The 26,970-nt window shown below is 51.5% G+C and overlaps 1 protein-coding gene across 6 annotated transcripts in view; it reads left to right on the forward strand.

The window, feature by feature from the left end:
- The first annotated feature begins 3,454 nt into the window (after positions 1-3,454).
- The window catches only part of POC1A (POC1 centriolar protein A), an 81,817-nt gene continuing 58,301 nt past the window's right edge, over positions 3,455-26,970 (forward strand). For 3 of the 6 annotated variants that reach the window (XR_008523755.2, XM_002813664.6, XM_002813665.6), the window contains exons 1-7: positions 3,455-5,925; positions 9,155-9,239; positions 10,267-10,438; positions 10,865-11,044; positions 13,158-13,265; positions 14,292-14,407; positions 21,939-22,072. Coding sequence is in view for 5 of the 6 variants with exons in the window: in XM_002813664.6 (XP_002813710.1) it covers positions 5,908-5,925; positions 9,155-9,239; positions 10,267-10,438; positions 10,865-11,044; positions 13,158-13,265; positions 14,292-14,407; positions 21,939-22,072 (813 nt within the window). In the remaining variant the exon portion in view is untranslated. Of the gene's footprint in view, positions 5,926-9,074; positions 9,240-10,266; positions 10,439-10,864; positions 11,045-13,157; positions 13,266-14,291; positions 14,408-21,938; positions 22,073-26,970 lie in introns of all 6 variants that reach the window. The other 3 variants (XM_054552153.2, XM_024245199.3, XM_054552154.2) reach the window with 3 other exon arrangements.

A 26,970-nucleotide genomic window follows, 5' to 3' on the forward strand; every position in this document is an offset into this window, starting at 1 on the left:
GCAAAACCCCATATCTACTAAAAACACAAAAATTAGCTGGGTGTGGTGGTACACACCTGTAATCACAGATGAGGCAGGAGAATCACTTGAGCCTGGGAAGCAGAGTTTACAGTGAGCCTAGATCACGCCACTGTACTCCAGGCTGTGGGTGACAGAGCAAGACTCTGTCTCAAAAAAAAAAAAAAAAAAAGCCAAATCAAACATAAAATTATAGAACTCTATCATAAGAGTGTATAAGGAAACCACTTTTATTTTGACAGGTAGTTCTAAATTTAGTCTTTATCTTTTAACTGGCTCTCTGAGCTCTGGGAAGAGCCCAATCTGAATATTGGGTCTCCGAAAAGAGAGTTACTATAAGGCTAGACCACATGATGATTTACAGTGCACCTTTTTTTTTAAACAAGACATTTCTCTAAGTGCCTAAACGACACACTTTTCCTTACTTTAAACACCCAAGAGTAACCTCTCTTGTAATAACTACTTGAAAGAAAGAGAGAGATAAAGAAAGAAAGAAAGAAAGAGAGAGAGAGAAGGAAAGAAAGAAAGGAAGGAAGGAAGGAAGGAAAAGAAATCAGGTAACACAATACAAAAGCAAGCAGTTTAAGATCTGAGATGAACTTGTCCATATACACTCTTGGGGTTCCCTAAGGAAAAACAGAGCTTTCTCCTCAAAGGGGAGTCTTACACCTTCTCTGTTTTCTTTAAGGAATCTCAGGCTGTTAGAAACTATTTTAGGTTCCTCATGCAGCAGAGGGTGGCAAGAGAAAGGAGAGACAGCAGAAATAAATGAAAGCAGAATTCAGGCTGGGAGTGGTGGCTCAGGCCTGTAATCCCAGCACTTTGGGAGGCTGAGGTGGGTGGATTACCTGATGTCAGGAAGTCGAGACCAGCCTGGCCAACACGGTGAAACCCTATCTCTACTAAAAATACAAAAATTAGCTTGGCATGGTGGCGTATGCCTGTAATCCCAGCTATTTGGGAGGCTGAGGCAGGAGAATTGCTTGAGCCCGGGAGATGGAGGCTGCAGTGAGCTAAGATCGTGCCACTGCACTCCAGCCTGGCCCACAGAGTGAGACTCTGTCTCAAAAAAAAAAAAAAAAAAAAAAAAAAAAAAGGCCCAGCGCGGTGGCTCATGCCTGTAATCCCAGCACTTTGGGAGGCCAAGGCAGGCGGATCACGAGGTCAGGAGATCGAGACCATCCTGGCTAACATGGTGAAATCCCCGTCTCTACTAAAAATACAAAAAATTAGCTGGGCGTGGTGGCAGGCGCCTGTAGTCCCAGCTACTCAGGAGGCTGAGGCAGGAGAATGGCGTGAACCTGGGAGGCAGAGGTTGCAATGAGCCAAGATTGCACCACTGCATTGCAGCCTGGGCGACAGAGCGAGACTCCATCTCAAACAAACAAACAAAAAGACTGGGCACGATGGCTCATTCCTGTAATCCCAGCACTTTGGGAAGCCGAGGTGGGCAGATCACCTGAGGTCAGGAGTTTGAGACCAGCCTGGCCAACATGGTGAAATGCGGTCTCTACTAAAAATACAAAAATTGGCCAGGCATGCTGGCTCATGCTTGTAATTCCAGCACTTTGGGAGGCCAAGGCAGGCAGATCACCTGAGGTCGGGAGTTTGACACCAGCCTGACCAACATGGAGAAACCCCGTCTGTACTAAAAATACAAAAAAATTAGCTGGGTGTGGTGGCACATGCCTGTAATCCCAGCTACTTGGGAGGCTGAGGTAGGAGAATCACTTGAAGCCGGGAGGTGGAGGTTGTGATGAGCTGACATTGCACCATTGCGTTCCAGCCTGGGCAACAAGAACAAAACTCCATCTCAAAAAACAAAAAACAAACAAGAAAACAAAAATTAGCCAGGCATGGTGGTGCGTGCCTGTAATCCCAGCTACTCAGGAGGCTGAGGCAGGAGAATTGCTTGAACCCGGGAAGTGGAGGTTACAGTGAGCCAAGATTGAGCCACTACACTCCAGCCGCCTGGGTGACAGAGCAAGACTCCTTTTCAAAAAAAAAAAAAGAAATAAAGAAAAAAGAAAACAGAATTCAGGGTTGGGCGCAGTGGCTCATGCCTGTAATCCTAGCACTTGGGGAGGCTGAGGCAGGTGGATCACCTGAGGTCAGAAGTTCAAGACCAGCCTGGCCAACATGGCAAAAACTCGTCTCTACTAAAAATACAAAAATTATTTGGGCATGGTGGTGCACGCCTGTAATCTCAGCTACTTGGGAGGCTGAGGAAGGAGAATCGCTTGAACCCAGGAGGTGGAGGTTGCAGTGAGCTGAGATCACTCCACTGCACTCCAGCCTGTGCAACAGGGGTGAGACTCCATCTCACACACACACAAAAATAATAAAAATAAAAAATAATTCAGTTGATAGAGAAGAAATAATTTTTTTTCTGAAAGAAACCAAAGTACTAGGAGAGGAAAAAACCATAAAAGCCTTTTAAATACACACACACACACACACACACACACACACACACACACACCATCTTGGATGTTAGCTTTTAAGTAAGCTGACTTTTAGCCATTAAGCTCCTTTAAAAAAAAATCCTTTTAAATATCATTACCATATTTTAGCTAGAACAAATAGCTGATATTTCAAATAGCTGATATTTCAAATAGCTGATATTTGATATTCACAAATATCAAACCAAAAAGGGCTTGATTTAGGAACCAAACCCAGGCTGTCCTGGTGAAAAAAAGTGGGCAGAACCTTAGCTTTGGAACTGCAGTTTGGGGCAACAGCATTCCTCTTTCAGTTTGGCTTGGTTAGCAAAAAGGTGGCCTTGTTATGTAAATAAAGCCCCTTAGGTAATCAAAATAAAAAACCTCTCCTTATTTTTTTCTTTTTGGTGGCTGTTTTTCTCTTTTTTTTTTTGAGACAGAATCTCGCTGCGTCGCCCAGGCTGGAGTGCAGTCGTGAGATCTCGGCTCACTGCAACCTCTGCCTCCCGGGTTCTAAGTGATTCTCCTGCCTCAGCCTCCTGAGTAGCTGGGATTACAGGTGCCCGCCACCATGCCCGGCTAATTTTGTATTTTTAGTAGAGATGGGGTTTCACCATGTTGGCCAGGCTGGTCTCGAACTTCTGACCTCAGGTGATCCACCCACCTCGGCCTCCCAAAGTGTTGGAATTACAGGCGTGAGCCACTGTTCCCAGGCTTTTTTCTTTTTCTGTTGTGGGAATTTAGCCAATTCAGAGGCCTTGTTTCCCCAAACTTTGGAACTTTCCTTCAGATTTGATCAAGTCAGATATAATTCGTCAACCTCAATGGGAAAAATAATGAAACAACAAAAACAGAAACAAACAACAACAAAAAACAGTTAAGCAAAAAAAAAAAAAAAGTGATCACACAATTTGTTTATTTATTTTATTTTTTTTGAGATGGAGTCTTGCTCTGTCGCCCAGGCTGGAGTGCAGGGCCTTGATCTAGGCTCACTGCAAGCTCCGCCTCCGGGGTTCATGCCATTCTCCTGCCTCAGCCTCCCGAGTAGCTGGGACTACAGGCGCCAGCCACCACGCCCTGCTAATTTTTTGTATTTTTAGTAGAGACGGGGTTTCACCATGTTAGCCAGGATGGTCTGCGATGTCCTGACCTCGTGATCCACCCGCCTTGGCCTCCCAAAGTGCTGGGATTACAGGCGTGAGCCACGGCGCCGGGCTTGATCGCACAATTTATATGATTATTGAGCACTCTAATGGTAAGGAAAATTAAGACCAGCTGGTTGTTAACCTTAACTTCAGCCAAGAAAATCCCCAATTCGGCTACTTACCTAAGAACAGGTCCTAGGCTAAAGACTGCTCTCTACCATCCCAGAAGTAGGGAAAACTCAAACTTGCCTTCTCTGTTGGAAGCGAGCTCAAACTCCAGAAAGGTGTTACCTGCCTTCCATCGTCAGGGAAGCAGGAAAACCTGCCTTCCTTGTTGGAAACAAGTAAAACTCCAGAAAAAGGAGTTGTACAGTAAAATAAACTTTAGATGTTAATCAAATTCGGGAAGATCAGGAATTTTGTGGAGGGGGGCTCCCAGGCCTTAGCAAATTCTCCTGTAGATTTGAGGCATAAAGATAGCTCAAGCTGGTACCAAGCACCGACAGGAGATTTGTCAAAGGTCAGGGGCACCTCCACTCAGAATCCTTTCGTGGTTGCCAAACTGTCAACCCGAAATATCTGAGACAGGTCTCAGTCAACTTAGAAAATTTATTTTGCTAAGGTTAAGGACACACCCATGACACAGCCTCAGGAGGTCCTGACAACATGTGCCCAAGTGGCCTGGGCACAGCATGGTTTTATACATTTTAGGGAGACAAAATACATCAATCAATACATGTAAGATTTACATTGGTTGGATCTGGAAGGACAAGACAACTCGAAGTGGGAAACTTCCAGGTCATTGGTAGATTTAAACATATTCTGATTGGCAATTGGTTGAAAGAATTATTATCAGTAGAAAGGGATATCTCGGTTAAGATAAGGGGTTATGGAGACCAAGGTTTTACCATGCAGATAAAGCCTCCAGGTAGCAGGTTTCAGAGAAAATAGATCGTAAATGTTTCTTATCAGACTTAAGGTTTTTGTTGATGTTAATGCTGGAGGGTATAATGAGGCATGTCCAACCTCCACTTCCCATCATGGCCTGAACCACTCTTTCAGGTTAAATTTGAGTGCCCTGGACAAGCAGGGAGTCTATTCAGATGGTTGCTGGTGGCCTTCAAATTTTATTTTATATATATATATTTTTTGAGACGGAGTCTCCCTCTGTTGCCCAGGCTGGAGTGCAGCGGCAAGATCTTGGCTCACTGCAACCTCTGCCTCCGGAGTTCGAACAATTCTTCTCCCTCAGCCTCCCGAGTAGCTGGGTTTACAGGCGCGTGCCACCACGCCCGGCTAATTTTTGTATTTTTAGTAGACATGGGGTTTCACCATGTTGGCCAGGCTGGTCTCATACTCCTGACCTCAGGTGATCCACCCACCTCGGCCTCCCAGAGTGGCAAAGTGCTGAGATTACAGGCGTGAGCCACTGAGCCCGGCCTCTCCTTCTTTTTAAGACTGGGTTTCCAACAGCTTCTCAGGCCTTAAGGATCCTGACAGGGCCGGACTGCACCACACTCCCTCGTGTTACAAATGAGAAACTGGGGCACAGAGCAGAGGCGTTTTTCCTGAGATCACACAGCCAATCAGGGCGAGAACTGAGAATTGAACCTTGATCTCTCCACTCCATGGTTGTGATTCCGAGTAACTCATGTTATTTTAAATCCACACTTGTCTTAAGAACGTTCGGACGGGCGAACCATTGAGAGTTCCCGAGGGGCGAATACTCAGCTCTCAATAGGTTCCTGCGGGGAAAACCTGGCTGCGCCGGCGCGCGCGGGTGCTTTAAGGCAATCTGGTCACAGCAACCCACGTGTCCTCCGCTTCCGGGATCCTTAAGGCCGTCGCTTCGGGTGGTAAAACCCGGCCCGCCCTCACGTCATGTTGGGAAGTGTAGCTCCACCTTCCTCCAGACATAGGGGCGTGGGCGGCTTGGAACTGCATTTCCCATCAGGCTGCGCTCGCCATTAGAGTAGCCGGACGACGGGCTGGTGGGGTGAACCCCTCATCCTGGGTCTTTTAATTTCTCAGGCGGAACGAGTGGCGGCGGACAGAGGCCTTTGGCTGCGCTGTCTGTGGGTTGTCTGGGCTTGGGGAACTGGGCACGGAGACCGTGGCGCCGGCTGCCGGTCATACAGCTCTGCTTCCAGTCGTCGGGCAAAAAGCTGAGGCGCTTCTCCTTTAATTGCGGTGGGCGGGGCGTGCCGACGCGGCCCGCGTTGCTATTGGTGGCCGTTGGGGGCGCGGAAACTGAACCGGCCGCAACGGCCACCGCAGCTGCCTTCGGCGCCGCCATCCCCGCCATGGCTGCGCCCTGCGCGGTAAGCCCAGCCAAGTGCAACTCCCCAGGCCTCAGTCTCCCCGCTGGGATACTGGGCGCCTAGTGGCCAGAGCGATGGCTGCGTGGGGCGGGGGGGGGGGTGGCGCCAGGTTCCAGGGTGGTCCTCTTCAGGTCCAGTTTATCGTCTGTGCAGGGGCCGCTGGGTCGGGCACTTTCTGAGCGCCTCCTGCGTGCCAGGCCCTGCGCTGGGTTTCTGGAGCGAACAAACAGGTCTCTGCCTCCATAGTTTGCATCCTAGCGAGGGACACACGACCAAGTCCTGACTCATGTGTGACCTGGGGCCGGTATCGGGCCTCTCTAGCCATTCTCCCCGTCCTTAGCAGTGTGTGGCTGCGTGGGGTCTTGTTGAGGGTACACCCTGCTCCAGCAGGTAGGTACAGCAGGACGCTGGGATGCCCGGGCCTGCAGTGTGAGCCGGGCGGAGCCGCCCTCTCTGAGTCCACGTTCCTCCAGAGGTCCTCATTTCGAGAGAGTCCTTTGAATGGGCAAGGCCCTCTGGCTGATTGGAGAGTCAGGGAGGCTGGGTGGTAGCCTGTGATGCCCTGAGGCACTTGAGGACATGGACGGAGAGTCCAGGCTAGGATACAGACCTTTTGACTCCTAATCTGGTACTCTACCTCTCTTCCTGTCCCCTCATGTATAAACCACTGTTGAGGGAGATGAGGCCCACATGCAGGGAACTACAGAGGGGAGGCGGTGTTGAGAGATACCACGGGACCTACTGGTCACGGGTGGACCTGAACTTGCCTCTGCCCACTGAGCCTAGAGGCGGACACTCTCTTACGCATGTTCTTTCAAGAAGCTTAGGTGAGAGCAGAAGGCTCTGTTGGGGACCCTCCCCCAGCTGCTCCTCCCTCTGTTGTTGAAAGAAGACTCTGACAGGTGCGTTAGGGGTGGAGCTGGGCACAAGGCCATAGGGCCTTTGTTCTGGTTACTGCTCTGTAGGGTGGCAGTGGCTTTGCTGTGCCCCAAGGACATCCTTTCCCAAGAGGAGCCTTTGGGCTTCCTGGAGCACCCAAAATGCTTCTTCGAGGTTTCTGATACTTAAAGTAGGGGGAGATGTTTGGATGGCTGAATTATAACCCTTCAAGTGTTAAGACACAAGCTGCTATTGGATGGAGAGAGTCTCCGGAATATTCTCTCTGGTGTTTTAACTTTATTAAGATATTCATACACCATAGAATTCACCTTTTAAAGTGTACATTTCAGTAGTTTTTAGTACATTCACAGTGTTGTGCAACTGTAATCACTAATTCCAGAATATTTTCATCATCCCAAAAAGAAACTCCATACTCAGTCATGCCGCTTCTTCCCTTTCCCCATTTTCTCCCAACCCTTGGCAAACTAATATATTAATGCTTTCTGTCTGTATAGATTTGACTATTCTGAACTTTTCATATGAATGGAATCAGACAAAATGTGGCCTTTGATGTTTGACTTCTTTCACTTAGCATGTTTTCAAGGTTCATCCATGTTGCAGCAAGCATCAGCACTTCAGTCCGTTTTATGGCTGAATAATATTCTGTTGTATGAATATGCTACATTTGGTTTATTCAGTCATGTGTTGATGGATCATTTGGGTTCAATCACTTGTTGGCTATTAAGGAAAATGCTGCTCTGAACATTTGTGTACAAGTTTTTGTGTAAACCATGTTTTCAACTCTTTGGGGTATTTACCTAGAATTGCTGGGTCATTTGCTAACCATGTTTAACTACTTTATTTTTTATTTTATTTATTTATATTTATTTTATTTATTTTTTTGATTAGGAGTCTCACTTTGTCGTCCAGGCTGGAGTGCACTGGTGCGATCTCAGCTCACTGCAATCTCCTCCTCCCGGGTTCAAGCGATTCTCCTGCCTTAGCCTCCCAAATAGCTGGGACTATAGGCGCTCACCACCATGCCCAGCTAATTTTTGTATTTTTGGTAGAGAGGGGTTTTCACCATGTTGGCCAGGCTGATCTCGAACTCCTGACCTCAGGTGATCTGCCTGCCTTGGCCTCCTAAAGTGCTGGGATTACAGGCGTGAGCCACTGTGCCCGGCTAACTACTTTTTTTTAGTCAGGGTCTTGCTCTGTTGCCCAGGCTGGAGTGCAGTGATGTGATCACAGCTCACTGCAACCTTGAACTCATGTGCTCAAGCAGTCCTCCCACCTCACCCTCCTGAGTAGCTGGGAATACAGGCATGAACCACTACGTGTGGCTAATTCTTTAATTTTTTTATAGGGTCAGGGTCTTGCTGTGTTGCCCAGGTTGGTCTTGAATCCCTAGCTTAAAGTGATCCTCCTGCCTCAGCCTCCCAAAGTGTGGGGATTACAGGTGTGAGCCACTGCACCTGACCTATGTTTAACTTTTTGAGGAACTGCCAAATTGCTTTCTACAGTATCTTTTTTTTTTTTTTTTTTTAAATTGCTTTGTTTTTTTTCTGGGTGCCTTGCATTTTCATGTGAATCTTGGGAACATCTTGTCAGTTTCTGCAAAAAAGACACCTGGGATTTTGATACGAATTATGTGGAATCGGTAGATCAATCTGAGGAGTATTGTAGTATTGTATCTTAACAATAGTAAGTCTTCCTGTTCGTGAACGTGGAATGTCTTTCCATTTTTTAAGTCTTCTTTCATTTCTCTTAGTGATGTTTTGTCGTCTTTACTGTACAAGTCCTGCACCTCTTTCATTAAATTATTCCTTTTTTTTTTTTGAGACGGAGTCTCGCTCTGTCGCCCAGGCTGGAGTGCAGTGGCGCGATCTCTGCTCACTGCAAGCTCTGCCTTCCGGGTTCACGCCATTCTCCTGCCTCAGCCTCCTGAGTAACTGGGATTACAGGTGCCCGCCACCATGCCCGGCTAATTTAAATTATTCCTATTTTTTTATGTATCATAAATAGTTTTATTTTTTGGATTATTCATTGCTAGTGTACAGGAAGACAATTGATTTTTGTGTCTTGCTTTGTATCCTGCAACTTTGCTGAACTCATTTGTTCTTTTTTGTTTTTGTTGAAGCATTTCCGCAGTTGATGTATTCATTCGAATAGTAAAAACTATTCCTAGTAAAAACTAATCCTAAGTGGATTCCTTAGGATTTTCTTTATATAAGATCATGCCTTGAACATTTTTAACCCTACTCCCCCAGCTGTTGTAGGAAGAGTGCTGGCCCTGGGGAAGCCCCTTCCTCACCCAGGCTTCACACATTTGACCCTGGCTCTCCCTCAGGAGGACCCCTCGCTGGAAAGGCATTTTAAGGGCCACCGAGATGCAGTTACCTGTGTGGACTTCAGTATCAACACAAAGCAGCTGGGTAAGAAGAGGCACCTTGTCTAGGTGCTAGGTTATAAGCTGAACAGGCCAAGCTTTTACCTTGGAGGGGTGGTGGGTGGGAAGCAGAGCACAAGGACTGCACAGCTTTGTCTAGACCTGCATCTTGCTTCTGTGTGCCAGCTCTTTGGGCACTGGGCTTCATGAGCTCCATTTTACACGCAGAGCCTGAGGGTCAGAGAGGTTAGGGGCCTTGCTAAGGCCACACAGCTTTTGAGGGTGGAACTGGGATCTGGGTCTTTTCTGCACACCCTAGCCACCTTTTGGGTCTGTCTTTTGGTGTGGGCCCTAAACAGTGACTCCTTTTCTTTGAAGCTTTATTGATTCTGTTGCCCACAGTAATAAGGCACACCTTCTTGTTGAAGAGCCTTGTCAGTGAGAAGGCTGTTGAGCAGAGCTGGGCACCCCCCTCAACCCCCACTGCTCTTATGCTGCAGCTGAGTGTCCCCCTTCCTTGGTTGCATGAGGTTTCGTACACAGCTTTTATGACTGCACTTTCTGGTTCCTGCAGAGGAGGCTTGCCCCTTCATCCTGTCATCAAGACCCTCTGATGTGTAAAGGTTAAGAGGGAACTGAAGGGATTTTTGGTCAGTTTTGGGGACCTCCTTTAGGCTTCGTACTGAGTTGGGCCCTCTCAATGGGAGGGGCTGGCTTCCCAGCAGGGGAGGACTTGCTCTCTGGTGCCCTCAGGATGTGTCTGGGGGGAGACCCTGGGCCCCATGGGAGTGAGTTTTCCCAGAGCTCTGGATTGCAGTCCAGGGCTAGCATGGGAAGGGCCTCGGTCTTGTTCCCATGTGGGTGTGCTCCTTGGAGAACTCTGGGCCACAGGCTCTCCACCTCCAGACCATACCTCGAGATGTGCTGTGCTCCATGGGAGACTTCTCACGGTCTGTTTGTGGATGCCAGGGAAGGTGGAGCTGGGCCAGTTGCTCCCCCTGCCTCTCCAACGTCTTGGTGGAGGCTTGAAGCCCGTTAGAGCTGTGGGTCATAGCATCACGCACTGTCCTCAGCCAGTGGCTCCATGGACTCATGCCTCATGGTCTGGCACATGAAGCCGCAGTCACGCGCCTACCGCTTCACTGGCCACAAGGATGCCGTCACCTGTGTGAACTTCTCTCCTTCGGGACACCTGCTTGCTTCCGGCTCCCGAGACAAGACTGTTCGCATCTGGGTACCCAATGTGTGAGTCGTACACTTTGAGGAAGCTTGTTGGCGTCTGGGGCCCTGGTGCCAGAGCCATCCCCACCCAGGTCCCCTAGCTTGGCTCTGGACTGGTCACAGTGGGACTTCTACTCTGCTTTGGAAGAGGTGCCATCAGAAGCTGGGGCTGCAGTTGGAGTCCTCCCCTCAGGGTTGGAAGAGGAGTTCTGGGCTGACCCCATCTATCCCTAAAGAAATGCCACCTGATGCTGTGTTCATGTGGGTGGGGCCTAGAGATGGTGCTCTGTTCACATAGGAGAGGCTCTGGCTTTCCCTTGTGAAGACTGGGGTACTTGGGCTTGGCTAACTTTGGGAGGGGTGCTTGAGGAGTAGGAGAGCTTTGATGTGCTTGTGGGCTCTCATGTCACTGTTATGGGTTTCCTCACTCTTGGATGCCTGTTCTTGTAGCAAAGGTGAGTCAACTGCGTTTCGTGCACACACAGCCACAGTGAGGAGCGTCCACTTCTGCAGTGATGGCCAGTCCTTCGTGACAGCCTCTGACGACAAGACAATCAAAGTGTGGGCAACTCATCGCCAGAAATTCCTGTTTTCCCTGAGCCAGCATATCAACTGGGTCCGCTGTGCCAAGTGAGCATTGTTCTGTCTGGAGACCCTTGGAGGAACCCTGGGGGTTGGGGGCTGGCCCAGGGGCTGCTAGGTACCAACTTGTGACCTCGGGCAAGTTACTTAGGTATTGTTTAAGCTTCCTCAGCCTCGGTTTCCTTATCTGTAAAATGGGAACAATAATAGCTCCTGCATTGTAAGTTGTCGAGAAGCTTCATGGAGCTGATGCATGACACGTAAGTTAGTCCATAGTCAGCCATGATGACCCTCTGACATCTGTGTTGGCAAAGCACAAACTGGGTCAACAGGGGCCATTTATTATCAAAAACAATTAGGTACTTTCAGTACTACCACTACACATTTTCTTTTTGTTCCTTAAGACAGTTCTGCAAGCTAGGTGGTACATTTCCATTTTGCAGATGAAGAAATGGGGGCTCAGAACAGTAGTGTCTTGTCCCAGAGCATACGGTGGGTCTGTGGCAGAGCTGGAGTTTGAACCCACCGCTGTCTGACAGTAAGGCTTGCCTACTTTCCTCTGGGATGTTCTCAGAGGATGGTTTTGCTCCAGAGCTCCCAGATGGGGGCCCAGCCTTTGGAGATGGGGGGCTTGGCCTGAAGGCTAGCCTTCCCGCTGGCCAGGGAGCCAGTGCTGTGCAGACAGGGGGCCAGGTGACCCAAAGGACCTTTCAAGGTCCAAGAATTGCAGACGGATAGTCCTACTTCTGGCTTATTTCATTCCTTTCAACCGAGCTTCCCCATGGGTCAAATATCTTTGCTTCAGAGGAAGGGGTTGGGGTGCCAGGTGACATTAGGAAACCACATGAGTCAGAAGTTGGGGACTATTGAGCTGTGGTCTTCTGGGGACCCCATACAAGTTACTGTTCTCCAGGGCACCCCCATTCCTTTGTCCTGGGAGACCCCTGATGGCTCTTAGAGGCTTTATGACTAGGGTCCTGAGATCAGGAGGGGCCAGGCCAGCAAACTGGGGTGTCAAGTCCATACTGGGCCTTTGGTGGCAGTCCCCAGGACCTCATGCCTTTTGTTGGCAGATTGTGTCTTGCTGATCCGCACTTGAGTCAAATGTAGACTCGGAGGACCTTGTCCCAGAGTAATGACACTGATGGTGAGCTTTTGGCCACCTTTGTGCAAATGTTGCCGGCAGGCAGTCGGCTGCATGTTGCCATGTGCTGTGCGTCAGGGGCAGTGCTGGGGCTTTATGTGCATGAGGCTGCTCTGTGCTCACTCGTGAGGCAGGCACCTTTTTTTTTTCTTTTCTTTTTGTTTATTTATGTTTGGTTTTCCTCTAAGTCAGGAAGAATTTCTCTTTTTCCCTTTTGGTCAGAGTTTGCTGTTGGGATGGGAGAGGGGCTATTTGTGCATGAAGCTACGTAAGAAAACGAAAACAAGAGCAACGGGAAAGATCAATAAGTTTCACAGATTCAGGAAGAAAAAAAGGAAACATTTTTATAACATTTAAAATTAAGTCATATGCCGAGCTTGAAGGTGCATGTCTGTAATCCTAGCACTTTGGGTGGATGAGGTGGGAGGATCCTTTGACTCCAGGAGTTAGAGGACCAGCCTGGGCAACATAGTGAGACTCCCATCTCTACAAAAATAAAATAAAATAAAATTAGCTGGGTGTGGTGGTGCACACCTGTAGTCCCAGCTACTCAGGAGGCTTAGGTGGGAGGATCTCTTGAGCCCAGGAGGTTGAGGCTGCAGTGAGCTGAGATCACACCACTGCACTCCAGCCTGGGTGACAGAGCGATACTCTGTCTAAAAAACAAAACAAAAACCAAAACCAAAATTTAGTCACAGTTTCCTGAAAAACTCTTAGAAGGAAAAAAGAAAAATGATGAAGTGCTAAAAGTTAACTATTTTCAGAAACAAAGGATAATTTAAGATATGACCAAATAAACAGAAGTAACATTGCCTCCTAGGGTGCAATGCATTTGTTCCTGAAAAGACAAATTAGGGTATTCAAATTAAAAAAAAAAAATCACAGCAGGGCATGTGACCCCGGGTGGTTCCTGCAGGCAGATAGTAGGCACTCGGGGAAGAGTGGCTGTGGAAGAAGGTGTGTGGCACCCATGTCGTCTGTTAGTCTGTGGTGTGACTTGTGCCCCACCCGGTTCAGGTTCTCCCCCGACGGGCGGCTCATCGTGTCTGCCAGTGATGACAAGACTGTTAAGCTGTGGGACAAGAGCAGCCGGGAATGTGTCCACTCATATTGCGAGCATGGCGGGTGAGTCCCCAGATGCTGTCCTCCACCTGTAGGCGCTCAAGCACAGAGCACAGACCTGGGCATGAGGAGGCCCAGTGGCCTTCAGTGGCTGGAGCCGTGGGACCAGCAGCCTTATCACTGCTGCCCCTTGTCTGGTGCTTATTGCGAGGTCTGGCAACCTAGCATTGTATCTTTTGCTGTGTGGATGGAAGCTTTGGCCCCATCCCACGAATAGCAGGAGTGCTTAACCTCAAGCCATGCAATTCTTTGGAGCTGTGTAATTATTTGTGCTCCTCCTTTTCTCCTTCACTTTCTGGTTCTCAGGATTACAACATGTCTGTCTGTCAGCGGTTGACACTCAGTCGCCCAAACTACATTTTAAAGCCTCTTGGTATGTTATCCATGATGATGGCTTTATAAAATTCTTGTTGGGTTCTTGTAGCAGATGGTGGCTGTTCGTATTGTGCCACATCATCAGGAGAGAGAGGTGCCCACATTTGAGTAGAGACCCCAGCTTCTGCCCTCCTTTGTTGGGCTGGGAGCCACAAGGGCTTCTCCTTGAGAGGTGGACATGGTACCAGCCTGGGTATCACATATGGGTGTAGTGAGGGTCCTTGGCCTGTCTCCTAGAGAGGGGTGGGCCAATGGCCCTGTAGTCCTGCTGGACCTTCCCACCTGTGCCTCAGCTGGCAGGATCTGCCCTGCAGCCACCCCTGGGAAGGGTACCAGCTCCAACTTTGAAAACCCCAGGGGAGCCCGGCTGACTTTTGGGTTTGAAGATAGCTCTCTCAACTTGTATTTAAAATTGGCGGTGGGATGTGCTCCCTGGTCAGTCCACCTTAGTTTGTTGCTGGCCACTGTTCTCACCTTTTATTTCTTCTTGCTCTCCCTTGGCCACCTGGTAAACAAATGTGACAGAAAGGAGGTGTCTGGGTCAAGGGAACAGCATGGGCAGGACACAGGGATGGGGAAAGCACTAAATGTTTCTAGGTCCATCCTGAACCAGGGCAGACCTCTTATAGTGCATAGTGGCCCCTGTCTTTCCAGCTTTGTCACCTACGTGGACTTCCACCCCAGTGGGACGTGCATTGCCGCTGCCGGCATGGACAACACAGTGAAGGTGTGGGACGTGCGGACTCACCGGCTGCTGCAGCATTATCAGTGTGAGTGGTGAACAGCCTCCTGGGCCCAAGGGCAGTCCTGGTGGGACTGTGCTGGTGTTGGATGTTGTCCTGTGCTGTAGTGCTTAAATGGGCCTGAGATGGCCTTGGGCGGGAAGGTGTCCTGGGTCTGTTGGGATTCCAGGGGTGGGAGTCTGGGGCATGGCTGGCCTGGCTTGGAAACTTGGCCAGGAGATGGAGCCTGGTGCTACCTGGCTTCCACTGAGCCCTTCAATGCCCACCTCCGAAGTGGCAGAATCTCACACATACTGCAGGGCCAGATGGGGAGTCCTCACTGGGGCTCTGGCCAGGGCTTCCCTTGAGGACCACTTCTCAGGGGCATGCCACTTGCCTTTCCTGTTGATGGAGGCTCTGCCCTCCAAGGCCAAGGTGACAGCCCTTGACCTGTGGTAAAGGGAACAGGGCTGTCAGTAGAGGCCAGCATTGGTGAGACCGTGGCCACCTCTGGTCTTACAGTGTCCTCCACAGATGTAGAGTCATAGGGAGGGTTGACTTAGCTAGGGGCCAGGCCCAGGATGGTAGCCCTTGGAAGCCAGGGTGGCGGGCAGTGGGCTTGGGCTCATGTCAGGCTCCAGGTGGGAGTTGGAGGGCGAGGGCAGACTTAGACATGCCCAGGATGAGTTAGCTGAGAGTATTGGGTAGGGAACTGGCCTGAGAGCAAGTATGAGTGGGCAGGGCCATGAGGCTCCCCAGTTGCAGGGATGGGCTCAGGGAAGGGAGCTGGTGAGGGGTCATTGGAGAAACTGGGAATTGTGTAGCTGGCAAAACAGAGATGAGCAAGACTGGATCAGGGCCGAGACCAGGAAGGAGGCAGAGCTGGAGTTGTTTGAAGAACCGTGGTTGTTAACCTGGGACTAAGCTTAAAGTTCTTGGGCTCACTTCCTTAAGCCACACCTGAAATGGGAAGGACATGGCTGGACACAGGTGTGGGGTTCCGACCCCACCCACCCCCGCCACACACACACACCCTTCCTAGCTGACTCTTGGTGTTCAAGGACAGCACTTTCTTTGGGGTAACGGAGGTGAGCACACCTTCCCAGAATGGGGAGAAGATCCTAGTCTTGAACAGCACATGGTGGAGAGTGGGCTCTGCAGCTGGCTTTTAAAGCATTCCTGGCTGTGTGATATTGGGCAGGTCATTTGACTCTGTGGGGCCTCTGGGACAGTGATGGGGCCTGTCTTACAGGAGGTGTTGGGAGGGTTAATGAGTTGTTTCATATCAAGAATTGAGAGGGTGGCTGGCACAAAATGGGGGGAAGGAGGTACAATGTTAGTGATGATGACAATGACACTGTCTTGGTCCTGTCTGGTCTGGTGAGGCCAACCTGGTTGGTTAAGGCCTGTAGTACCCTACAGCACCACCAGGTGGCAGGGGCCAGCCACAAGAACCTGTTCCCCCACCGCACCCCCCCCTCCATAGGAAGCCCTGGGGTTTGTTACCAATGCTCTTTCAGACAGGCTTCTGTAACAGAAGAGCAGTGGGGCTTGCCTCCACTTGGAGCCCATACCTCTCCCATCCCTCCTTCAGCCTTCTGCTCTGGGCCAGGCCTGAGTGAAGGGCTGGGGCTCGGGGATGGGGCACATCTGCACAGCTGCCTGGGGAACATGGGCAGGTGCAGAGGAGGGAGGACTTGGACAGGGAGAGATGGGAGTGGAAGGCGACGAGGCAGGACAGTGGTCAGGAGCACATGCTGTGGTTCCTTTCTGTAAAGGGGGTGGCAATAGGCCTTCCTCATGGCTTTGTGAGGCTCTGATGGGAAAAGCCACAAAAGGATTATAACATAGGGCTGGGTATGTGGTTTGTGCTACATAAGTCCTGACACTGGGCAGACAGGATGTGTAGGTGACCCTGGGAGGGTCCAGGCCCATCTCTGATGGATCAGGACCCTGGGCCTGGTGTTCACGGGTATAACAGCAGGTACCCCTTGGGAAGGGCCTTGGATGCCATCTCCAGCTCGGGGTCCCAAAGATGTGGCCTGATTGGCAGTGCTAGGACTGGCCTCGTCATTTAAGGTATGAAGGGAAGAAGGACATCTGAGAGGATAGCGGTGTCCAGAGCCTGCTGGGGTTGGGGGCTGGTGTGCCCCATGTGTCCCAGTGATGGGTAGGTGTCTGGCTATGCCCGGTATCAAAGTAAGGGCTGGCATCAGAGTGGGGGATGGGTTGCAGAGGTTGAGTAGAAACAGAGAAGCTAACCCTGTTGGGGTGTAGGGGCCAGCTGGACCCAGGGATCTGGGATGTGAGAATGGCTGAGGTCACATTCTGAGCCCCTATAATTGAGGGGCCACAGAAGATAAAGGTCCACAAAGCAGCCAGAGTGAGAGGTATGAACCCCATCTCCAGGCATGGGAGAGCTGAGGAGGGCAGAGGCTGGGGAGCGAAGGAGAGTGGGGTCTTGTGAAGAGGGTTGTCAGGAGGTAGAGCAATGCAGAGCGGCCGAGGAGAGTGGTGGGTACTAGGGAGAGGGAGCCGGGGTCCTGGAGGGAGCAGGCTTGGTGGAGGGCAGGGGCGGATCTCCATGATGGCAGGGTTGGGGAGGTGTGGGTGGACTCAGATGAGCTCCAGGGGCTGAGTCCTGAGTGGAGCTGAGTGTGTGGGCTGACAGGCCCTGCTGGGAGATTGCAGTCTGCTTGTGCTTCTGGCCTTGCCTCTTATGACAGCCTTTCAGTGGGCCTGCAGTATCTCAACCCTAAGCCACCCCTAGTGTAGATTGGAGGCTTAGTGGGATTTGGAGTACCCCATAAACACAGCCGGTTCCCCCTGAGCTCCCTGCTCAATGCCGTGGCCAGTGGTGGGTGTTCACAGGATAGTGGAGTCATCCCATAGCCTCTAGGCTGACCCTTAGGGGTGCAGTGAGCCAGGTTGATCTGAGCTCCCTGGGTAGGGGGAACATACCTCTCATCCTCTGCTGATGGGAGGATATGGCCAGGTCTGCTCTGGTCTTGGGGCTCCCCAGAAAACCTCTAGCTGAAACTAGGGGGAAACCCTCTACGCAAGTGGCTCCGCCACCCCCATAGGTGCAGTGGAATCTCTTTGGAGGCTCATTCCCCAGGAAGGGCTCCCAGTACTCTGGCAACAGACGCCTGATCTGCTTTTTGTCCCTGATCCCTAGGAAACCCAAGGGAAACCTATGGACACAGTGACATTCAGTGTCTCCCCTAGTGACTCTGGATGGGCACCAGGCACTTCCAGCATGGCCTTCAGGTGTTGGAGGCTGATGGGCTCTTGTGAGAGGATTTGGTTAATGATACTGCAGTGTGTGGCTAGCAAGCCCCAGCCTGCCTGCATCCAGCCGTCCATGGTTGTGCTCTATGAGGGCACTTCCTGTTCCTACTAGGGTTGTTGGAGTTGAAGCCCACTTGGGGCTTTGGGCTATTGGAGGCAGCTGGAGCCATTTGTCTTGTGCTGGCTGACTCTCCCAGGTAAGGAGTTTCTTGGCTCTGGCTTATCACTGCAGAGAGCAGTTCTGATTTCTCAATTCATCAAGAAGTGGGGCTGGTGGAGCCCTGGGAGTGCCAATCCCTGTGGTGGTAGGTTAGCTCCATATGCTCTGAGCCCACGTTAAGACTGTTCAGGCATCTGAGCAGCAGCCCCCATCCCAGAACATGTAATGTGCTTCGTGCCTTATAGCACGTGCAGGTCCGTTATCCAGTGACAGGCCTGGGTGGCCAGCAAAGTAGGTCTACCCTCCATTTCACAGATGCGGGGCATGCAGCCCACAGTCACACAGCTAGAAAGCAAAGGGTCTGAGTCTCCACCTCAGGGCCTTTGAGTCTGGCATTCTGTTGACCGTCTCACGCTCGGTTCCTTGCTCTTCGGTGACTCTAGTCATTTACTCCCCAGGCTCCCTGGAAGAGGTGGTCTCTTTGGCTGGCTGTCAGCAGGACTTAGAACTCATAGAGTCCCAGGCTCTCTGTCCGTTGGTCTTTAGTGCACCCCTGCACCCCCGCCTGGCCTCATACATTGTCATGGAGGGTTTTGTCTTTTTTTTTTTTTTTTCTTTTAGAGATGGGGTTGGGGTCTCACCGTATTTCCCAGGCTGGTCTTGAACTCCTGAGCTCAAGCAATCCTCCCACCTTGGCCTCCCAAAGTGCTGGGATTACAGGCGTGTGTCACCATGCCCGGCCGGAGGGTTTTAAGTAGTTGCAGCTAGCAGGGCAGGCCTGCACCCTGTACTTGGTGTTTTGAGACTAAAAGGGTTGATTGGCGTACAGTGGTGCTGTCCCACCTGATCTAGCCAACCTACTCTCCCACCGTCCTGAAGTGAGCATTTACACGGCATTTACACACAGGAGTGTTTTGGGTGTCCTTTGCTGCTGGTATCAGAGCACCTTTGTGGTATGAATCCAAAGCCTCGTCAACCCAGAGCCGCTGTGTCACTAGTAACATCAGTTGCACATTGCAAGAGACCACCCTGGGGAAAATGAGCGGTCCTTTTGTGGAAGGATGTTGGGGTGGGGCTTGGCCCTGGCATGGTCTCCTCTAGAGAGGTACCTCCTGCTTGGGCACCCAGGCTTTCTCTGGGCCCTTGGCTGGTTTGCAGCCCATTAGGTAGTGGGCCTAGGTTTGCCCAGGCCTCTACAGGCAGAGCAGCATGGAGTGGGTGTACTCAGGTCTCTGCTTAGACCACCTGCTGCCCACAAGCCGTGACTAGTTCTTGGTATTTGGGAGCAGGGGCTGTGGTGGCCTCATCCCTGGGCCCCTGAGGATCTGTAGAAGTTTGATGTTGGTGTATCTCTGACCTGGAGTCAGAGTTCTCTCTTTGGGGTGGAGATGGGATAAGAGCCACAAGCTCACAGCTGCCACCCAGGTGGCAGTATCTGTCATCACTGATATCTGCCATGAAGCCAAGAAGAGGCCTGCGGCTTTGGACTTGACAAAAAGTGGATCATTCTCAGACATTTGGAGCTCAAGGCATCATGATAGAAGGCTCATGCCCTCATGGGGCAGCCTAGCCTTCGTGGTAGACTCTCATGCAGGGGTGGTTCTTACGATGAGGCCTCCATAGACTACCCGCTCCCCACCACCTCCACAGAGGCAGGAGGAGTGAGAGTGGAGGCTGGTGTGGCCAGTGGGTGAGGCAGGAGAGCAAGTGGGGAAAGGTGGGGTGGGTCCTGGTATCTGGGGTATCCCCCAAAGCCTGGAATGCCAGGCCAGCCCCTCTTCTGGAGTAAATGGTTCTAGGTGTTTCTACCCAGGCTTGGGTATTCCTGGCATTTATGTGGAGTGGGGATTCTGTTGCCCTTCCTCTGGGAGAGATTCTTTCCCTTGGATGGGCTTGACCAGGTGGGGGCCCCTGGTGTGGTATCCATACACTGACCCTGCCACCTTAGTGGTGCTGGGAAGCCTGGAGCTCCCTGAGCATGCCCTCCCTTCTGCACCCTCCTGCCACCGGCTGTTCCTCTGGCAGCTTCTGCTCATGGAGGGGTGGAGGTGGCCTTCATCCCAGTGCAGACTTTCTGGTGGAGGGGGGGGGGGTTTCTGAATTCTGCCTCCAAGAGCTGGCTTCAGAGACCCCACTGGTCCCTCTGCAGGCTGCCTCCTGGAGATCCTGGCGCTTGGAGGGTGTTGTTCAGATATAAATATCATGTTACGTAAAGCCTTGGCTGTTTCCCCCTAAGTGTGCCTGGGAACATGTATCCAGACTCCCCGGCACATCAGCATATCAGCTGGGCTGGCATCTGAGGGACTGCATGCACCCCGTGGGCCTTGTTGAGGGCCGTTTTGTGTTGGGTGTGTTTACCAACCCAGTAGTGGTTCTTACAGCCTTTCAGTGCTAAGATGACGGTTGGTTTTGAATCTGCCTTTATGTTGGTGACAATTCTGACTTGGCAGGGTCATGGTTATTTTAGCCCCACTGGTTTTCCTCATCAGGCCTGTGGTAATGGGAAGAAAGACACGGGGGTTTTCCTCAGAAGCCACCCTAGGAGGCTGTGATACAGCTGATCCACGCATTGGCTGTGGAGTTGCTCTGTCCCCGTGTAGACTGCCCAGGTGTGCCCCCAGCTTCACCTAGAACATGCTCTTGACCTTGAGGGAGAGTTGTGTAACCTGCTGGGGCTTCTGGATATGCAGCTTAAGCACCTGCTCACCAACCACTTTCTGAGTCCTGCTCGGTGCCAGGCACTGAGCTGGGAGCCAGGGACTCAACACTGCCCCTGCCTGATGGAGTTCATGGTCTCATGGGAGATCCAGATGTGAGTCAGATAGTTGCATGTGAATGTGAAGAGTGAACCGATGGGAGGCTTGTGGTGCTTTGGAAGGACAAATGAAGGGGGTGGCCCTAATCTGGAGGCCAGGGGAGTCTTCTGGAGAAGGCAGCTTCCAGTACTGAGCTTTAAGGTCAGGGAAAGGGGAGGTTAAGAGTCTCCTAGGCCCATTGGAAACAAGGGGTAAAAAAGTTCTGTGGCTGGGGGAATTGACAGAGCTGGGGTGGCCAGCTCTTGGAGAGTGAGGGACACCAGAAAAGATGGTGGGGTTAGCCTGGGATGGTAGGGAAAAGAGAGTCATGGACAGGGCTAAGCTGTTGAGTGGGTGAAGTGGCAAGACCTGGAGTTGCATGGAACACAGGGGGCAAAGGAGAGGACCATCCATGTTGGCCTTGGGTGGCTCACTCTGCAAAGACCTCATGTGCTTAACTTAGTAGCATCTGCACAGCACCTCTTACACATAGGTGCTATGGTACAGATGGAGAAACTGAGGCTCAATGTGGTTAAGATGCTTGCTCAGGATGGATGTGGTGGCTCACGGCTGTAATCTCAGCACCTTGGGAGGCCGAGGCAGGTGGATCATCTGAGGTCAGGAGTTTGAGACCAGCCTGGTTAACATGGTGAAACCCCATCTCTACTAAAAATACAAAAATCGCTGGACGTAGTGGCACACCTGTAGTGTCAGCTACTCAGGAGGCTGAGGCAGGAGAATCTCTTGAACCCAGGAGACGGAGGCTGCAGTGAGCTGAGGTCGCACCACTGCACTCCAGTCTGGGCAACAGAGCGAGACTCTGTCTCTCAAAAAAGGTTATGGGGTAAGCCCAGGCAGGAGGCTTGGGGTCCGAATGCAGGCCTGGCTGCTTCCTAAGAGTGTCTTAGCTTTCTGCTCGTCTGCCCCCACACGTGTCCTCCTTGTATGGCAGTGGCATTGTGTTGACATTTGAAGGGTTTTGTTTTCCGCTGGTTTCTTTAAAGAAAGAGTATATCGGACAGACCAAAGGCTATGTTTGTATGTTTGAGTACTCTATTCTGCTCCAGCTTGACTGCTTGGTGCTGTGGGAGAGGATGGAGGAATTGTCTGCTGCCTGCCCTTAGCTCTGAACAGGACTTTTCCTGTTCTTTGACTGTGCCCCTCTCTTGGGAAATCCTTGTTGGGTTCCCCACAGCTCTTTTGAGCAATGACCATCCTGACCTAGCCCCATCAGGCCTGTGCTGAGCCTTGATTGGCCCTGATTACCCGTCTTGGGCTTCAGCTGTGCTCCCTGTGCCTCCCAGCCAGCACCTGACTGATGTCCTTCCCCCAGTGCACAGTGCAGCAGTGAACGGGCTCTCTTTCCACCCGTCGGGAAACTACCTGATCACGGCCTCCAGTGACTCAACCCTGAAGATCCTGGACCTGATGGAGGGCCGGCTGCTCTACACACTCCACGGGCATCAGGTAAGAGGTGTCGGCCGGGTGCTGAGTGGTGTGGAGTGGTGGTACCCTCACTGTCTGGGCAGTGGGCAAGATGCAGAAACAGGCTTGTCACCCACACGGCCTGCAGGGAGATGGATGGAGGCATTTCCACGTGACCTGGGCAGATTGCTGGGCCTGGGACTGGTACAGCTGAGAAGGGTATATAAGAGTTGAATTGGGCAGGGGTTGGGGGCTGCATCTGGGCATGGTTAGCAAGCTGCCCCTTAGGGGCCTGAATGGAATCTGTCCCCTAATGGCCTCAGCCATCCCTTGGTCCAGAGGTTGAGTTGAGCTTTGGAACCCATGCTCTGAGTTGACATCAGGGTTTCCTGGAGGCCCTCGGACTGGCAGACATCAGTGTGTCTAGAGACTGAGGCAACCTCAAGTGTCTTGCAGAGGCTGGGACGAAGAAGGGAAATCTTCTTCATGTTTGTTGTTTGAGAATTCCCGGAATGGAATCAAGGAAGCAGAGGCCTCCTTTCTGAATGAGCTTCAAAGCAGCCGGTTCCCTGGTCTCCCTGGGTGGGCTGGGTCCCTGGGGGCCGGCTGTGGGGAGTAGGCCACATGCAGTTCTCCCCAGGAGCTGGCCTGGGTCTGGGCCTTTCACATCTAGTACTTCCACTAGGAAGTACTGTCCGAGCCCTCCTGATCAGAGCAGTCATCAGAATGTCTCCTGTTGGGGCGTAGTCACCATGCCCACTTGAGATGGGAGGTCTGGAGTCCATTGAATTCAAGTCTGTCTCTAATCTGCCTGCCAGGCTGAGGGAAGCCCTGGGGGTGCTTATGTGTCTTGGACCATCAGCTAGGTCTGAGGTGTCTAGCCTGGTGCTTTCTGAGCTGTTGTTTGGGTTTCCACTGCCATCTGAGTTAGGGTACCTGGGGGCCATTTGGCTATGACTAGGGGATGGGAACATAGGCCTTTTCTTCTACTTCCTCAAGGCCTGGAGGCTGCTTGCTGCCCCCAGCCTTGTTGTGACCCCTTGCCTTCCGTGTCAGAGACATATCCAGTGCGCAGGACTGTGGGCCTGTTCTCCCTGGGCCAGCACATCCAGAGGGGGTGGCTGCTGGCCCTGGTGTAAGCCTGTTCACAAGCCAAGCCCTTGGACAAGCAAGTTATACAGATTCATGTGTAACTGTTTGGGATGTTATGCCCAGGAGGGCATTTGAAAATCATGTGAATGCTGCTACTGCTCCTGCTCCTCTAAAAACAAAAAACAAAACCAAAAAAACTCAGAAACAGTTTGAAACAGATGCCTATCAAGTGATCACCTCTTTTTGTGAGTGTTCTTTAAACAGCTAACTCACGCTTAGCCTGAGAACACTTGAATGTGGGATCTAAAATGTCATTCCCGGTGTTCTGGCATCGCATCCGGCACATAAACGAAAGCTATTGACATTGTTCTCTCCAGGAAGTGAAGCAAGGACCATGGCACATTGCCTTTTGTGGTCGCTTGTCTGCTATTAAACCTAGAGATACGGGAACCAGGCCAAGGGACAGCTGATGGTTTGGGGTGTGGATAGGGGGCTGGGTCATTTCTTCTTCAGGGCACCAGGCTCACAATGCCCAGAGGAAAGGAGAAGAAGAGAAACGAACCGACATCTGTTCATTTTGCCATCTGTCTGTTCATTCATCATCGGCTCTCTAGCTCACGGGGCTGGGCACCAGGGATGGGAAATGGATGTTATAGCTCTACTTCCTGGGCTTCCTGGCCTGGGAAGAGGGGGACTCCACAGGGAGGCTGACAGAGCTGAAGGCAGCATGAGACGAGTTAGGCTGGCTGAGAGGTAGGCTGAGTCTTAGAAAGTACTTGGAGGGCAGGTGAAGGTGGGTAGGCCCTGCCCATCTCCCAGGGTACAGCTCAGATGAAGGTGGGAGTCAGGGTATGAGGCTCAAATTATTTTCTGCTCCCAGCCCCCTAAACTTCATATCAAATACAGGAACTTAGGATTGATTTACCACAAGTTTTAGGGGCTCTTTGTCCTGGGATACCGATGACACCCAGCCCCTCTGTGGGGTACTCCAGGTATCCAGGTGTAGGAACCCCTGGGCCTGGCTTGCTCAGGGTTCTGCAAACTGATTCAGGAAGACAAATTGCCCAGGGTCACCCTGACTCTGCCCCCACCTCTGCACTTGCTTTAATCCTTGCTCCTTTCTAGAGGCTGATTCTCTCCCATCCCTCCTTTTTAAGACCCGTGGTGAGACCAACCATGCACTCCAACTGGTGGTGGCAACTCAATACCGGGTTCTACAGCTGGCCTGGGTTGAAAGGTCCCGATGCGGACAAACCTGGCCTGATTGCTGCGCCCCTCCCACCTGCAGCGTGGGGTTGCTGCCTTGAGAGGGCTTTCTTTTGGGGTCCTTACTAGTGATGTGCAGCAGCATGATTGAAGAGCCAGGCTGAGGCTGAGGTAGGGGTGTGAGTGTGTGAGTACGTATGGGGCAGGGATGCCCAAGAGAAGGCCTTACTTACTTCCAGCAAAGACCAGCTCACCTCCATACCACAGCCTGGCACCCCTGGGACCCAGGTCTGCCAGCGTTTGCTGTGGCTCCTTGTCATGCTTAGCTCTGCCCCTGGGTTTGGAGTGATTCAGAATCAGCTAATGGGCCAGGCGTGGTAGCTCACTCCTGTCATCCCAGCACTTTGAGGGGAGGCTGAAGTGGGAGGATTGCTTGAGCCTGGGAAGCTGGGGCTGCAGTGATCTGTGATTGTGCCACTGTACTCCAGCCTGGGTGGCAAAGCAAGACACTGTCTCAAAACAGAAAACCCCCCAAAAAACAGATTCAGCTAATGTTGGCTTCCCAAGGGAGCATAGTGCAATTGAGCAGCCTTAATTTGGGCATTTGGTTAAGATACGGGGTCCACTGGCTGGACAGAATACCTAGTGCTTATGGAGATCTGTAGCTAGGATCAGAGGCGGCTTTGCTCCAGCAGGGGGTAGAAATCCGTAGGGGCTGGACCTGTGTTGTCACCCAACTGGTTGCGAGGATGTTCATTACTGATGAGGGCCTGGCTGGGGGCCACATCACAGGGGCCTGCTGACAAAGGGGCTGGGTTCTGCCTGGGCACTCTGCAGCGGGTGTAGAGTCCTCATGGGCTCCCACTCACCCCAGACCTTCCAGGAAGATGTGCAGCTGGTTCTTTGGTGACTTCATCTTTCACATTCTGTTCTGGGAGGTGGCGATGTGGTGGGGTCCTGGTGGCCAAGGGCCTGATGGAGCGCAGCTGCTATCAGCCACTTCCTGAATTGTGTGGCTGAGCAGCCCGGGGCTCCTGAGTGGGTCTCGGGTGCCTGGGGCTTCTGTCCTATGGATAAGGAGGATGGCAGGTTGGAAAGCATTTTTTTTTTTTTTTTTTTTGAGTCCAGGTGGTGAAAATGAGAGCTGTCTGGATTAGTAGGGGGTCTTATGACTTCTAGGGTGCCAGAGCTGGGACAAGTACCTGTGTCTATGCAGTTTCTATCACATGTACATATGACTTTTAAAATACTATTTGTAATTTCATTCTTGTTTCTTTCATTCATTCATTCAGAGACAGGGTCTCGCCCTGTCGCCCAGGCTGGAGCGCAGTGGTGCGATCTCAGCTCACTGCAACCTCCACCTCCTGGATTCAAGCGATTCTCTCCTGCCTCAGCCTCCTGAGTAGCTGGGATTACAGGCACCTGCCACCACACCCGGCTAATTTTTGTATTTTTAGTAGAGACGGGGTTTCACCATGTTGGCCAGGCTGGTCTCAAACTCCTGACCTCAGGTGATCCACCTGTCTCGGCCTCCTAAAGTGCTGGAATTAGAGGCCTGAGCCACTGCACCCAGCCTTCTTGTTTTTATTTATTTATTTACCTTTACTGGGGTAACATATATGTATATAATTCACCATCTTTACCATTTTTAAGTGTACAGTTCAGTGGTAATAAATACATTTATATTCTCTTTTTTTTTAACCCCTTCATTCCCTGGCTCCCCTTCCCCATCCCAGCCCTGGTAACCACCAGTCTACTCTGTCTTCATGAGATCCACGTAACTCCCACGGATGTCACTCTTGTGTTTAGCTCACAGGTCTGGGTAGGGTACCAGCAGGCTTATGTCGGCTTGTGTCCCCATCTTGCTGCTATATGACCCCATTCTGATCCAGCAGAAGGGAGCCCCATGAAACTTTGGTTTGGACGCAGAGGACCTGCTGTGTCCTCAGAGTTGGCTTGGGAGAGCTGCGAGAGAGAAGGCCACTGCATCTTAGGGCCGGTGGGACAGCTACCATTTCTGCATCTGAGAAGTGGATGGTGCAGGCTGGGGGTGAGGAGCAGTGAGGTCAGCCACAGGGAGCTGCTGTGGGATGAGGCAGACCTTGACCTGGGCATGGGGGCTCTGTGGGTGCCAGGAGAAGGGCCCCAGCAAGCCCTCTGGGGAAGCTGTGGGGGAGGTTCGGGGTAGAAAAAGGAGGGTCAGGGTGCAGTACTGTTGGGCTGCAACTCTATTGTCTGAGTTGAGGCCAAACTCACCCCGATTTACCTTTCACTTGTCTCCTAAGGTACAGGGAGCGCCAGAACAGGGGGACTTGCCAAGTGCCAGCTAAGATGAGTATCACCCAGTGTAGCCCTGGGTCTCCTGGGCTGGACCTGTGTGCTGGTGTTGAGGGCAGCTTATCAGCCAGGAGTCAGCGTGCAGGTGGTTTGGTAGCTCTCTGGCACATGAGTGGCACACACCGGCCCATTTGAGAGGCCTTTTGTTTGTGCAGGCTCATTTTGTGAGAGTAAGGGGTTATCTTAGTCTGTTCTGTGCTGTTGTAATAAAATACTGGAGACTGGGTAACTTATCAAGAACAGAAAGTTATTTCTCAGTTCCAGATGCTGGAAGTCCCAGATCAAGGTACTGGCATTGGGGAAGG

This window comes from Pongo abelii, chromosome 2 (assembly GCF_028885655.2).
Source record: "Pongo abelii isolate AG06213 chromosome 2, NHGRI_mPonAbe1-v2.0_pri, whole genome shotgun sequence".
NCBI lineage: Eukaryota > Metazoa > Chordata > Mammalia > Primates > Hominidae > Pongo > Pongo abelii.